Consider the following 15,180-nt stretch of genomic DNA (forward strand, 5'->3'; position numbering starts at 1 on the left):
TCATTGGAAAAAAAGACATTTACCTCTGCAAAATATTACTGATTGCTGCCAAAAAGGCATTGACAAGGAATTGGTTGAAACGTGACCCACCTGGGCATGGACAATGGCTGAATATTGTAGATGAACTATACACCATGGAAAATTTGACTTTTCGTCTGAGCCTTAAAGAAGGTGACTTTGAGAAAAAATGGCAGAAGTGGTCAATGTTCAAGGCCAAAACCAAACCATAAGAGGAAAAAAAAAAAAAAAAACTTTGGTAAATATGGCAACGGATGCTCCCCCCAGCTTGTTTTTTGTTTTTTTCTTCTTGTTTTTTCTTTTGTTTTTGTATTATGAAAAAGACTAAATAAAGAGTTGAAAAAAAAAACAAAAAAACTTCTCGATTCCAGGATTGTAGCCTAAAGCAGACGTTTTATTGTTTAAACAGCAGCAATCACATCGGATCAGACATCAAGAGACTCAATATGTCGCCTAAAGCTGTAACTTCCTTTATTAGGCTGAATAACAGCCGATTTTGTTGTTAATCAAAAAATAAAAACTATTAAAAGGACAGTAGTGCAAAAGCTGCTGCCCTACAGGTTTACACCATCTTTAGAACAGTTTAATGTCCCTGATGAGCTTTAGAACACAAACGGTGCTGACGCCCCATAAGAGCGACCATTTGAGCTACGGCGGGGCTACAGCTCAACATTTTTAACTTTGAACCGCTGATTTTCATTAAAGCGGATGATTAACTGGTAGTATCTAAGAAAGAATGATAAAAATAATAATAATAATACCCCATTCAGTGGGTTAGTAAAACTTAACAGAAATCATATTAAAAGAACACAAGTCATTTACCAGACTCCTAAAGGGGGAGCCAAATAGAAATCTCCTAAAGGAGTCAATAACAGAAGACGCTGGCTGTGTGGCAACCAGAGGCACATTTTGGACTCAGCTCCAATCAGACAGTCTGCTGTCCCTCCGTCAGCTGGTGCTCTCCTTGTTCTCAGTCTCTTCTTTCATTGATCCGTTTTCATCCCCGTTCTCCAACTCTTCTTTTTTTTCCACAGCTGCCTCTGTCTCTTTTTCCACATCATCCTCTGCCTCCTCCTGCTTCTCTTTAGTTTCCCCATCCTTCCTTTTCTGCCCAACGCCCTGCTTGTCTCTGAACACCTCCACGCCCAGCATGCGCAGGTAGTGGAACCGCTCGTTACGGGGGACGAACGCTCGGATGGACGTCTTCCCCCTCCAGCCGCACAGCTGGATGGGACACTGAGGCTCTGAGGGGTTACTGTCAAACAGAGGGAGAGGTGTAAGCACCACAAAGCAGAAGGTCACCTCAGAAACGTATAAAAATGAACAATGAATGAAGTGGATTTAAGGGCTTACTTTGGGTTTGGGAGGTACTTCAACACTATGCTGCCCATTCCTGTGGAGACAGATGAAGATTACATCTAGAGCTGCTCTATTAGCCTGGAAACGTGATTAGGACTCAAGGGTAGATTAATTTACACATCAGCAGGTTTTTGATGTGGACTATGGAGGGTTGTTTGTTCCATTATTACAAGCTAAAAACACATTTTGTAAATAGATGTTGGAAAGAACTGCAATCCAGATATGAAAAATTTAAATAAGTTTGCTCTTTTCTCCCATTTGCATTTACTTATTCTATTACTCAATATTCTTTTACATATTTCTCTTATTCAGATTGAGTTCAGTACAAAGTGTTGTTTAGATGCACATTGACCAATAGATTAGTTAAGGACCATGCAAACCAATAGAAATACGTGTTTGCTCCTCACTCCAAATGAACGCCGGATCCCAAAAGAGATTTTGATGTTTGAAAATAAGGTTCATATAACCGTCATTTAAAAGAGTAATTTGAAGAGAAAAATATTTTAAAAGTAAAAATAAATAAAAAAGTTTCTAAATTTATCATTTCTGAATTGAATTCTTTTTTAATGTTTATATCCAAAACATGCTCTTATTTTGCAACTATAGCTATGTTAACACAGCAGCCTGAAGTGACCAAAATCAATTTTTTTTGCCCATATGCGGCCTGTATCTGATCTTTTCATGGCAGTCTGAACAACAGATCCGATTTTTCCAATGCGACCCAGACCACACGACTATGTGACTCTGAATCGGATCTTTTCAGCCACGTCGCATTCATCCGACCTAAATGTCATTAACACTCAACAAAGGTCACTATTCTGCGCCTTGCTACGCAGAAGCAGGAAGAAAATCAACAACTATGAGGACGATAATGCGGAGAGCAGTCTTTGTTTTTTTTACCCATCTTAAAGATTAAGTTTTTAAGGTTGGGAAAGGTCGCTAAGATGCGCTCCAGGACTATCATCCATGCTTACTTCTGTAAACACAGAGCACACTTGCCTGTGACGTCATTACATCCTCTACTGCACATGTGGGACACTTAAGCTGTATGAATGCAGTTCACACAGGAGATTACATACAAGTCGCATATATTTGGAAATGTGAACTGCAATGCAATAAAAAAATAAATTTAAAAATTCTGATTTTACTAATAAATCAGAATTGAGCATTAACGCCTTCCAATATTGTAACAAAATGAAATTCCCTCTATAGATTCCCTTCTATTCTAAAAGGAGCCATACTGGGTGAAGGATGGGCTTGGCAGGTCGTACCCATTTTCTTGGCCTGAGCGTGAGCGTCCTCTTCCAGCTTGCTGAGGAAGGGGTTCTCCTGCGTCAGCAGCACTTTGATATCCTCCACGCTCACTCTGATGATCCTAGAGCGAATATACGGCTGAAGAGTGTAGATTCCCTGAGAAGGACAGGAAGATGTAGACAGAGGGACAGTTTTCACCTTATTTGAACTTTAGACAAATATTATGCAGCTGTGAAAATGATTGCACAAACATTCATACAGCTCTAAGAGGAAAAAAGGAGGGCAGATGATCTCCACTGCTTTAAAACAGTTTTGCAAAAGTAATAAAACCAGAAAATGCTGAAGTATTTGGTTCTAACAAAGTTGCCCAATTTAGCTCCATTCACCTTCCCACAGAAGAGAGGCGTCTGTATGAGCATGATGCTGCCACAGCCATGTTTCTCTGGGATCTAGTGGTCAGCATGATGCTGCCACAGCCATGTTTCTCTGGGATCTAGTGGTCAGCATGATGCTGCCACAGCCATGTTTCTCTGGGATCTAGTGGTCAGCATGATGCAAGATGTTTTTGAATGTAGACCAAGAATTACTTATTGGAATTATTGAATAGGATTACTGCCTCCAATATGTTAAACTCCTCCATTTATGGCCGGGACCAAAATCACAGAAGGAGCTTCTCATTAATGATTCTGTTTCTTTTTGTTTCTTTTTTTAATCAGTAGATATATATAAGGAAAAAAAGAGGGTGGAGTTGATCCAGGTAAGGGGGGTTAAATTCCAGACAAATGGGATTTCTGATTGGTCAGTTAGTGACAAGTAGGGCTGAAACTATTGGATTAATAAATTATTGTAATAATCTTGAACTAAATTCGCTGATTCATTTGTTAACTGGAGCTTTCAGTCTGAAACATGTCACTAGCTGTTAACGAAACCGATTTAGAGTAGCAATTAGGTGAAAATTGTATAAAGATGTTGCATTATTTAAAAAAAAATAATGCCAGCTTTAATGTGATTTTATATCTTTAAAGCACCTGTTGCTATCTCATTATTAATAGATTAGAGGGAAAACGACGCACAAATGAATGGATTCAGAAAATAATCTTTAGTGGCAGCTCTGGAGGCAAGCCCTCCAGAATGACCGTTTACCTCCTGAGCCAGTCTGAAAGCGCAGCCGAACTCCTCTCCATCACTGTTACGAGACCACACCTTCACCCCAGTGTTGATGACCTGAGGAAGCAAAGATCAGACCGATGTTAAATCAGTAGACATGCCACAAAAATACTTCAGGATCACTTTTTCCCCCCCTGAATTAAATACAAGCTGTTAAATAATTTTTACCTTAACATTTGCAAAATTTGATGGTAAATGGAACAGCTACTGGTTAACATAATGCAAAAACACAGCTAACCACAGACCTAATGAAATGCAGCAATGTAGGTAGATTACCAAGAAAAGCTTATTTAAAGTTCTACCCAATACTTAAGTAAAATAAACCATCCTTATAATAACGGAGACAGAGGAGAAACAGTGAGAGAAAAGGAAAGCCATCATGTGATTATTTTCCTTCTAAAGTCGTCTTAAATCTGTATTCATCCCCCACCTAAACAGGTGTTACAGTGAAGGGAAGCAGAGGGTCTCGTCTGTTTTCACATAGAACAAAAGGCCAAAAACAAAGATGTTTCTCAGGATTCAAAGCTTCATTGACATTGAGGGGATCTCCTCTAGTGAAGCTCTAAGCATCAGATTGGAATCCCTCCTCCTCCTCATCATCATCATCATAAACTAAGCAAAAAGAAATCCCCCAGCAGCCCCTGAGGAGAAAAACTTTACCTTCATGCGCTCGCTGTTATTGAGCAGCACGTTGCGCAGCTCCTTGGACACCATGTACAGGTGTCTCTTCTTGCCCTCGTGCGTCCTGGTGAGGACGTTGAGCTTGGGGAAGTCGGGAGACAAATCGTAGAATGATCTGAGGGAGAATAAGAAGGGGAAAATGAAATAAACAGAGAGATAGAAGAGGATTAAAGGGCTGAAAACACTTATAGAGACAGAGGAGCTCACTGTATGGTGTTGAAGACTGGGTCGGCTTCAGTTAGGAACACAAACGGGTCTTCTTTATAGCCAAACAGCCTCAGCTTTTTGGATGGTGGAGGTCTGAGGGACACATTTTTTCCAAGTATGGATCATTTATTTATTTTTTTGTTATAAAACTTAAGATGAACAGATGGATGAACAATTTAATAGTTTTTATAGAGAAAAGGCCATCGTCCGCCATATTTACAGCCTGAACAGAACTCACCCACACACCGATTCCTGTTTACCAGCAGCCTCCTGAGCCAAAGGAGCGCCTGCAGGTTCTGCCTCCTCGTCTACTTTCGCTTCTGGACCACCTTCCTCCATATCCTCCTGTGAGCCCTCTGGGGGGGGACAAGGGGCGTCTGCTGGGGAGGAGCCTCCGGTTTGGGCTGCAGCGCTCTTCCTCAGCTACAGGAGCAAATAAAGTAGACGTAATGTCATTGAGGGATACATTTGGAGGCTCTGTAGGATTCGTTTCATGTTAAGGTGTTTGTCTAAAGCACCTTGGGATGTCTTTTGTTCCACGGCATGGGGGCTTTCTTCACCAGCACCGCCACAAAGAAGCCTCCTGTGTTCTGATGATGAGGCAGAATCCTCATACTGAAAAATAAAAAACAGAAACATCAATCTCAGCTCTGACAGCTAGAGCTCCACCTACTGACAGGAAGACAGGGTTTCTAAAACCTCACAAAAGGTGCTTCCAAAAGAGGACCAACGGCTCCCTCTAAAGGTCTAAACAGGTAGATAAAAATCACTGAGCGGTCATGGAGGATGCAGAAATGACATCACCATGCATGCATTAAAACCACCGACAGGTGATGTAAACCAACATTTATCCAGCTGCCTCCTCATTTGGTTTCATTATGCATATTTTTCCCCCCCAGACTATCTCAGGCTGCTTATTGGTTTCTCATTTGGAAAGCAGTGAGGAGGCTTTTTAACGTCTGCTATCTGAGGTTAATTCAGCTCTAACTAAAACTCTGAATGGATAATCCAGTCTGCTAAATACATAAACATAATCCAGCTATGATGCTGCAGTCAGGTTCCTTCAAAGATACAGTAGATTTAGCAAATCTAGCAAAAGAACAAATTCACAAATGGATCAGAGGTTGTAACGATTCATGACAACTTGCATCTTATTCTATAGGCACTTTCAAAACTACAGTTTCCCCAGTTCCTAATCTTTAAACTCTAAAATCTAAGCTCCAAGACTGGTTACCCCGACTATAGACTATAAAGCACAATGTGAATCACTGCATTCAGGTAGAGCTAGGACGCTATTGTGGGAAAATGTTAGGGATGCACAGAAAATTTGACCAAACATTTACGGCTGAAAACGACCGAAAAAGAAACTTGCGATGACGCGGCAAACAGCACATCCAGCATTGGAGGAAAAGGAACGGCAGCAAACAGCACAGGGAGCATGCAGAACGCTGTTGACCGTCAAAGAAACGGACTGAAGCAAGAGAGAATCAGTGGAGGAGAGGAGTTTGCCAGAGTCGATCGTGGGGCAGACGGGTTTGGAGTGAGGATGTGAGAGTTTAAACCCTGAACATCAGCCTCATTGCGCGCTCAGGTCAGAGGCAGGAAACTGATACCATAGAAATCCAAACATCTTCATCACCATTGTAAATATGAAAAGAATGAGACACGGAAAAGGAAACTGACATCGAACAGGCTCACTCCGTCTGTGGCAAACTTGTTTGAAAAGGCATGAAAGTTTCCTGTGATTCTGCCAAACCAAAGGGCAGAACAAAAAAATGTCCATGCTAAAAAAATATGATACTTCTGTAATGCATTTAAGTTTCTGATTTTAGTCCAGGTTAGTAGACAACATAGCCAAAACTGCTCTATAGTTCTACTATTTAACTTAATAATTTCTTTCGCCGTCTTAGTTTTCAGCCTCGGTTTCCTGATTTTATAAAAAAAAAAAAAAAAAAAAAAAAGAAACCTCTATTAGCAAATTCCACAACACAATAATAGCTGTAGAATGGAAGAGAGCGCAAATGCTCTAAAGATGCAAGATCTCAAGGCATGGTGGCTGAAAGCATTTTCATATCAGCCTACTTTGATACAACAGAAAGCAGCTAACATGTCATCTGCCCGATGTATCGGTCTAATTTGATTTAAAACCCAAATTAATACCAAACTGTACTGTCTAGATCATGGGTCTTCAACGTTTTCCAGGCCAAGGACCCCCAAACTGATGGCGAGATAGAGCGGGGACGCCCTAATTATATATATTGTATGAAATTGTGTTATATCAAACTGGTTCTATAGTCACTCTATTACAGAAGGACTCATGTAACGGAAGTAATTTCTCCCTGGGATTATGAAAGTATTTCTGATTCTGATTCCTGGTTGATGGGACAGGTGTTGTGAATGAAAAGCTCCTGTGTGTCGCTGAATGTGTGCATTGATGACTGAAAGACATCTTCTGCCTCCATTTATCTGTTTAATACAGTGTGTTTAATTCATGTTTATGTGTATTTAAAGACTTTTCAATTAGTGGAAAAATTGCAGGGGGGAATATAAAAGAGTATTATCAACCAAAACTTTTGCGACCCCCATGCAGTACCTCCGTGGACCCCCTAGGGGTCACGGACCCCCTGTTGAAGACCTACAGTCTAGATACCATTAGTCCAAATTTTTTCAATCATTCTGTAGTCCAATGTAGAGGGGGTTTTAGTACAGAGTTAAAAAACAAAAATGGCCGCTCCCCAGTTCTTCTTTCTTTACGGCTGATTTACTCATAAACCAGGTCGTCTGCATGTGTGTCGCAGTGAATGCAAATGTGCCCCCGCCCCTTCCGCAGACACTCTGCTGCACCTCTTCATAATTGTAGGTGATCGCAGACCGGAGGCCTCTGATTTGTCAAATCTACATCCGCTCTACACCATGCATATTTCCTTTTTGGTACCTTAGCGTCTTGTTTTATTTGTATGACCGCCATTGTGGAAAACGACTCGTGAAGATGGACCAGCTAGAAGAGCGAGGTGCACGAGAACCATGGGACCCTTTTTCCACCTGGATCCCCGCTCTTTTTCACCCTCATGTCCCTCCGTTGTTGCACAAACTTGACCCCACTTCCTAACGGCCTCGGCCACATCTAGACCCACAGCTAGTTCCTGATTGTCCCTCTTGTGTTGTGGAATACCATAGCGCAGACCACGCTTCAATATTGGGCATAAATCAAAAATATCTGTGACAAGCTCACTGCAACACACTGCTGTTTGACCAAATCCTCCCCCCAGTAAGCTCTTTTCTATGTATGGATCTCTACCATCTCTCCAGGTGCATGGCCGCCAGCTTCTCTGGGTCTTTAGGTGGAAACATAGTGGGACGGATCTGAGTGTGCCGGCTGCTGGGAACATTGGCCCAATCAGAGAACCACTGGCCTTCTTTGGTCATCAGCTAGAGAACAGGAGAGAGTTTCAGCTCAGCCTTTGGACAATGAACTTCAAAAACCATTGGTTACAATCCCGAGCTTCAGTACCTTCCAGGAAGTCACCCCGGGCATCCACTTCAACCCTGGCAGGTCAGCCGACGCGTCAACCAGCTCCAGTGCTCCTGCAAAGGTTAGGTTTATTTTCTAAGTTATTTGTTAAACATTAAAAACTATTAAAGCACAGAGACACTTTCTAACAAATAACAGATTTAGACATTAAATATCTTTTTAGAGAAACATGAACAGATGTTTCAAGTTTTATTTATTAAACTGTAGCCTCTTATTTCCCCCTTTCTCAGGTACAGACTGGATTTTAATTAAAGTCATCAAATAAGAACTTGTCTCTTTATTTGGTTGGTTGTTCTGCTTATAAATCCAGAGGATGAGAACAGAGTTTCTGTGTGAAAGTGTCCTTTACCTTCGCTCTTCTCCAGCAGCGCGGCTATGACGGCTTCGTCCTCTATAGGGTTGAGTGAACAGGTGGAGTACACCATCCTCCCCCCCACAGCCAGCTGCTCAACTCCACGCACTGCAATACGCAGCTGCAGCCTAGAAACACACACATATATTACTACTGCCAAATTAATTAGAGCTGCATAAACAGACATTTCCTCGTCTTCCTTGATCCCCGTGGTGTCTCCCTCCGACTCACCCATGGAGGTGCAGGCTGTTGCTGGTAGTCCATTTCTTCCACACATCGATGTTTTTCCTCATGGTCCCGTCTCCACTAAAGAACACAGGCAGAACCAGTCAACTTATCAGCCTCTTTAAAAAAAATCCTCACTTACTGCTGCTATTGTGTTTGGCAGCTCCCTGCTGGCTTCGCTCAAAGCTTGAAATTTGTTCTGGCTTCAGTTCTCTAAAGGGAGTAGGATCTAGGTGCACAGAAACTAAAGGCCAATTTATGCTTCTGAAGCATAGCCTCTGCAACTGTCAAATCTGTCTCTGAGCGCGCACCTAAAAAAAAATCCTGACTACGCGTCGGACGGTCGCAAACCCGTGTAGACCTCAAGCCAAAGTGCGCAGACAAAAAGCAGCTTTGATTGCTCCTTGGTATGCCTTTCCGGCTGTCTGTGTGGTCGTCCTTCTCGAGTCGGTGCCGGGGCACGCCATTTTTAAAACCCGAGGAACAACGACACTGGACGACTACGACGAAAGGTTAATCGAGGAGGTTCGGAAGTACAATCAGTCAAAGTTCTTGCAAGTTCTCGAATAGGCTCCCCCTTGCTCTTTGGAGGGAAACTGCTGTGCGTCCCTTACAGACGTACACTCCAGAAGCATACCAGCAAAACTGGTTCGCGACCAGACGCAAGCAACATTTGATGTGTTCGGTTGCAGAAGTCTAATCTGCCCTTTAGAGCCTGATCAGCATCCATAGATAAAGCAGAAAATCATCCCCTTATTCTTCAGATGAAGCTTTTGAAGCCACTTCGCTCTGAAAAGAAGACAGGCTGATGATGTAGCGTTCAAGAACTGCCATCAAGCTTTTTGATGGATTCTGGGAAATGCTTTGGTGGAGTCAGGAAACAGAGCACCAACGTTCTATGGATGTTATCTCCAATAACTTCTCTTAACCTTGTTATTCTTTCTTTTTCTCTGAGGTTGTACGGCACTAGTGGCTCGTTATTGTACAGTAGTCTTACAGGAAAGGAGGCACAAGAGAGAGGGATAGAAAAGACCACATCGTCGAGGACCAAGGCGTCTGCACATGGGTTACGCTCACCAACCACTGCTCCACCGAAGCACGCCCCACTTTAATCATGTATTTGTGGGGATTTCCTACCGTTATCATTAAATACACCTATAACTGGTGACAGTTTAGTTAAACTGGAGGAGCTGGAGAACACCAGAGCAGATCAGAGTAAGAATGCATCCTCTGGTTCTGTCAGATGAACCGGAGCAGAAATCCCATCTCCTTCAAATATAGTTCTTTCCCCGCTGTGATGAACTAATGGGGCTCCATATGGAGCGTTTCTAAAACCCTGGATAGTGTGTTGGTCTGTTAGGTCACTGACCTACTTCCCTTTTACCCCTCAGTCAACAAGTGGAGTTTATAAGTAAAAGGCTACATGTGCAGACTTTGGATTACATTTCCTGGACTTTTATGTAATAAAACAATGTGTTCATCCAGTTAATTGACAGCAATAATAAATATGACATTTAATCAGAAATAATAACTAAAAAAAAAAAAACATTTGAACTTACTTAACAACAAAAGTTGATTAGATAAAAGAGTACAGCTGGACAAATAAACACCTAACTGGTTTATTGTTGTATTTAAAGGCCTTTGAAAACACTGGCAGTGAAATATGGTGTCGGTGAAAATGTGCGGCGGACATTAATGCATCAATATATCATTTTTTTGTTTAAATTGAGACGTGTAACATTTGTTTTCACTGTGGGATTTTTAATGTGTCACTGGGGGAAGAGAAAGCGATCTCAGCATAAAGAATCGGATCCAATAAAAAACTGAACAAAAACAGCAAAACTTTCCAAGGATAGTGAGACTCATGTCAAAATAATCAATAAAAAGGTATCAACCTTAAAAAAAATAATAAAAAATTGTGTTTGTCAGTCTCTATTAGAGATAATCTGTTTAGCCTTGAAAAGCAGGCATGGACGGTTCTAACTCCATCAATAAAAACAAAAAAAAAATATTTATTTTTTATACACTAGGGACAGAAGGGAACCAGATTACGCATTATAACCTGGAGATCTAAAAACACGTAAAACCAAAATAAGGCTGCTAAAGATTCCCTCCAACTTGGAAAAGAAGCTAGCCTCCCCCACTCTTAGCTACCGTCCACTCAAAGCTTGGCTGGTTCACCTAAGATCAGCCTGGCCAATCAAACAGTGAAGCGGACAGTCAGAGGACGGGCTTTATGCAATGACAGCAAGGGTGCGATGGCAGCGGAGAAGATGAAACAATGGTCGTTTCTCAATATGTCTACTTGTGCGCTCTCGTGCTTGCGAAACGTCAGCCTCAGCTCTGGTGTTCCAATTCACAAGAACACAAGACAGAGAACGGACAACTTGACCGGATGTTGTTCTCGCACCTCCCTCTTTACCCAGCATGCATCAGAGCAGACTTGTCTGTTCTAGAGACTGACAGCTGTCCCAGCATGCACTGCAGCAGCAGCTTCCAGTGGAGCACTCACAGAGCTCAGAGCATTAAGTTAATAGCTCACTTTCCTATTGCCATTGTTCTATGAAAGTATGTTTTAAGATAATTTAAGAAGAGAACATTATACTTTAAAGTGTCACTATATGGCCCATTTCCTGATTAAGGAACCCTATCTGCAGCATAGCTTTGTATGAAGCAACGCTGGCTCTGATGGCGATTTTTTTTTTGTTTTATTTGGCAAAATGATGATTTGGTTTGTGTTTAGCTGACTGCATTAATTATTATTCCCCCACTATGTAAATACTATATATAAAAACTAAGAATATATTATTATCTAGAGATTGTTAATAGCAGGAGGTGAAATGCAGCTTCAGACGTGCCAAGCGTGTGTTGACATCACGAGTAGAGTCCTGCAACGGGTCGGGTACCCGTGGGTACCCGACGGGTCACCCGCAAAAATGCTCTTTTGCGGGTGAAAAATACATAAATAAAAATAAACGGGTCGGGCGTCGGGCGGATATTTTTTTAGTGCGGGCGGGTAGTTGGCGATTTTTTTTTTTTTTATGCGTGTCTATTGTTATGGACATCAGAAATGTTATTTTAATCAGGCACTGTCTGGGGTCACCCTTGTTGTAGCTTAAAGCCCTGCCGGCAGTGTGGGCTTCCCTCCAAAAAGGCCACAGTCAGTGCATACACGTCTGCTGCAGTGTTAATGGCGCTGTTCTGCAGCGCAGCGTACTATAGCCTATTACTTGATTTTTTAACGGGTCGGGTTGCGGGTTAAATATCAGCGGGTCGGGTCGGGTTTGAATTGAAGATATCCACGGGTGACGGCTCGGGTTCGGTAGTCATCCTAACGGGTTCGGGCGGGTGCGGGTTAGTAAAACTCGACCCGTGCAGGACTCTAATCACAAGTATGCTTCCATCATGGGACCTTTGACCAATAAACTACCAAACCCCACACTCTCCATGACATGCTTCTTAAGCCGTGCGTCTCCTAACCTGCAGGGGACATCACACAAGACGCGGTCGTAGAACAGGATGTCCTTCTTGCCGTCCGAGTCGATCTGCAGCATGGGGATGCAGGAGGCGTCGTGGTTCACCACCATGATGCAGGGACTGTTGAGACGCTTGGCCTGGTGAACCAGCAGGTAGCAGCGCTTGTTGTCGACGTCGTTGGCAATCACGAAGCCCTCTAAACGGGTGGAGACGAGGGATTAAACGGTAGGTCATTAAACGATAAGAGGGAAGTGGGTTAAACTGCAGCGGATTCCTAGTGGTTACCTGGAAACGGGACGTCCATGTCAGAGTGAAGCATCTCGATCAGCTGAGCCGTCTTTGAACCAGGAGCTGCACACATATCCAGGATCTGAACAGTAAAGCAGGTCAGTATTTAGGCTTAAAGCCGATTTAGACCTGCAAATAACAGTTTGAAAGGGACGATAACATGAAGCTGTTATCTTTTTATGTGTTATTAGCTTTACTAACACCTTGTGATGGGACTCTATCTTCAGGAGCAGAGGAGGGATCATGCTGACGGCTTCCTGTCTGCTGATGTTACCCTTCAATGACACACAATAAAATCACATTAAACGTTTAAAGAAAAAAGTTTTAATCGACAGGAGATAAAAGTGTTCACTCACAGACTCGGTCTCGCTGACCAAGAACTGATGAAACTTCTCCAGCAGGGGAGACTTCCTGATGAGCTTCCTGCTCATGTTAGTGTGCCAGGCCTGCTCATCGGGATACCTTCAAAGAAGACGTGCAGTCAAATTGGAGTTTTGACGTGAATAAATCACGTAAAAAAAAAAAAAATGTTACCAGCTGAGAGGCTGTGGAGCTTCAATCTTCTGGCCGTCGATTTCCAGCTCTTGAATATCCTTGAAGTATTTTTCCTTCAGACAGTGGAGGATCTCCTTAGCATGGCTGGAAAAGGATAGAGGTAGGTGGGGGGGTGAAGAAATGTGATACTGTCTGTACATTAAATATGTGGGAAGATTTTTAGAAATGCCCTCAATTCCTTTTTACTGAGCTCGAAAGAAAATTGAAAAAGTGATGTAGGAAATGTAATGGTCTTCTGTTGCTTCTGCAATCCTGTCAATTTTCTTGTGGCCTAGTAAACTAGCCCCGCCCGCCAGCGGCCAACATCATTTTTGCCTGCGAGTGGTCTAGCCTCGATCAATGCCCCAGGCCCTAGAACTGGCGGGCCAATCACAATGCAGGGATGTTTTTTGAATTTCTGGATGCAAAGCGGGCGGGGTTTTGAGGGTGTGACGAAAAGCTGTGCAATGCTGGAGAAAACACAAGGAAGATGGCTACAACTATTGAACAGTTCTCATTTGACTCAGCTTTGAAATCAGTGTTGGAAGGATTAGACTTGGGTTTTTCATTGAAACGTGAGCAAGAAGATGCTCTACGTTCATTCATTTTTAAGAAGGACGTATTCGCCTTTTACCGACAGGCTTACTGTTTATACTCCCCACCGGCTTCCTGTGGCGCTTATTACATTACAGTCAGTTGCGCTCATTGGTCAGAGCGTTGGCCATTAAGCACAGGCAAGGGTTTGAAAAACAACGGGTTGTTCTCATCAACAATCTTCCGATGTCTCATTCATCGGGGCCAGACTAAATAACACATTTAATCTCACATTTAGTCAGGTTTATCAGGCTAGAACCCTTGCACATAAATGTCCATAAACAGGACCAGGAATGGTTACTCACCTCTTATATCCAGTGATGCGGATGGTTGCAGGCAGCGGCTCCCTCATGGCCTCCATAAACTGCTCAAACTCTCCCTCAGGGATTAAGCCCTGCTCCTGGTAGTAGTGCTCAAACAGCTTGTTCTCCTTGATGATCTCAGCATAGCCTGCTCCCCAACCCTAGAACACATGGGTGTCTGTTTATTAGCCAAGGATAAATAAAGCTTTGAAGTTTGTGTATATATATATATATATATATATATATATACACATACACACATATACATACACACACACACATATATATACAAATACACACACAGCTTTGTTTTCATGACATGTGAGGACATTTCTTTGACTTGCATTCATTTTATATGGCCCAACCCAGACCCTTACCCTAACTATTACCAAGATGTACCTAATCCTAACCTAAAATGAATTCACACCTTAGTCCTAAACCTAACCTCAACTGAAAGAACAGAACTTTACCATATAGGGACCAGTTGAATGTCCCCATATGTACCTGTAAGTCCTCGCATGTAGGATATTTTACAAAATATTTCCCTCACATTGTAGGTAAAACAAGACCACACACACACATATATATATATATATATATACACTTGAATTTTTTTAAGTCTGACTTATTAGACATGTATTGCATGTCCAAGTTTTACTTTAAATGAGCTTAAAGCGTGGCTGACTGAGCAGCACATATTAGCGGGATTTGCACTCTTACAGCGTTGTCTCTTTCGTCTCTGCCAGCATTCTGGTTTTTCTGCCTCTGTCGGCTTCTTTTCCCCATGTTGAAGCAGCAAAGAACTCTGGAGAAAAGTCTACGGAACAACGTGGTGATATACAAGCGATGGAAGAAGACCTGCGAATCGATAAAACAGCCAGGAGAAGATGGGCTGCTTTACTGGAGCATCACCGGAACGTGTCGTATATGTGACGCACGTGAATCAGGACCCTTTAGAGGTGGCCGTGAAATTTGCCGGAATAAATTGAGTTTTTGATGGCTAAAAGGATTTAAAGACGATAACCGTGGGGGGGGGGGGGGGGGGGGGGGAGATAAATAGAAAGATAAATATAGAGATATGGTCATATGTTAATATTTTGTAAGTTTGAACATTTAGGCTGGGGGATTGGGTTTTTAATGTAAAAAATAAATAAGTAAATAAATAAATAAAAACTATCACCCATAGTTCT

The 15,180-nt window shown here is 42.3% G+C and overlaps 1 protein-coding gene across 1 annotated transcript; it reads right to left on the reverse strand.

The window, feature by feature from the left end:
- Positions 1-391: 391 nt before the first annotated feature.
- Positions 392-14,931, reverse strand: nsun2 (NOP2/Sun RNA methyltransferase 2). The gene is made up of 19 exons (XM_038299813.1): positions 14,711-14,931; positions 13,994-14,151; positions 13,095-13,199; positions 12,917-13,022; positions 12,764-12,835; positions 12,558-12,642; positions 12,276-12,468; positions 8,802-8,876; positions 8,568-8,698; positions 8,198-8,271; positions 7,985-8,115; positions 5,205-5,301; positions 4,925-5,109; positions 4,687-4,779; positions 4,459-4,594; positions 3,775-3,855; positions 2,649-2,787; positions 1,372-1,411; positions 392-1,273 (listed from the first exon to the last, which is right to left on the reverse strand). The coding sequence occupies exons 1-19, from the start codon at positions 14,774-14,776 to the stop codon at positions 967-969; spliced, it is 2,274 nt and encodes a 757-aa protein (XP_038155741.1). The 5' UTR covers positions 14,777-14,931; the 3' UTR covers positions 392-966.
- Between the last annotated feature and the right edge of the window lie 249 nt (positions 14,932-15,180).

Source organism: Cyprinodon tularosa, unplaced genomic scaffold (assembly GCF_016077235.1).
Source record: "Cyprinodon tularosa strain WSP-4 unplaced genomic scaffold, ASM1607723v1 ctg435, whole genome shotgun sequence".
Taxonomy (NCBI): Eukaryota; Metazoa; Chordata; class Actinopteri; order Cyprinodontiformes; family Cyprinodontidae; genus Cyprinodon; species Cyprinodon tularosa.

Bases quoted from the DNA above. Each gene is read 5' to 3' on its own strand.
- nsun2 (XM_038299813.1), bottom strand. From the start codon at position 14,776: ATGGGGAAAAGAAGCCGACAGAGGCAGAAAAACCAGAATGCTGGCAGA. The intron at 4,595-4,686 runs GTGAGCTCCTCT...ATTCTCCCTCAG, and splicing joins CCAGTCTTCAACACCATACA to ATCATTCTACGATTTGTCTC. The intron at 1,412-2,648 runs GTACGACCTGCC...CTGTCTCCACAG, and splicing joins CGCTCAGGCCAAGAAAATGG to GAATGGGCAGCATAGTGTTG.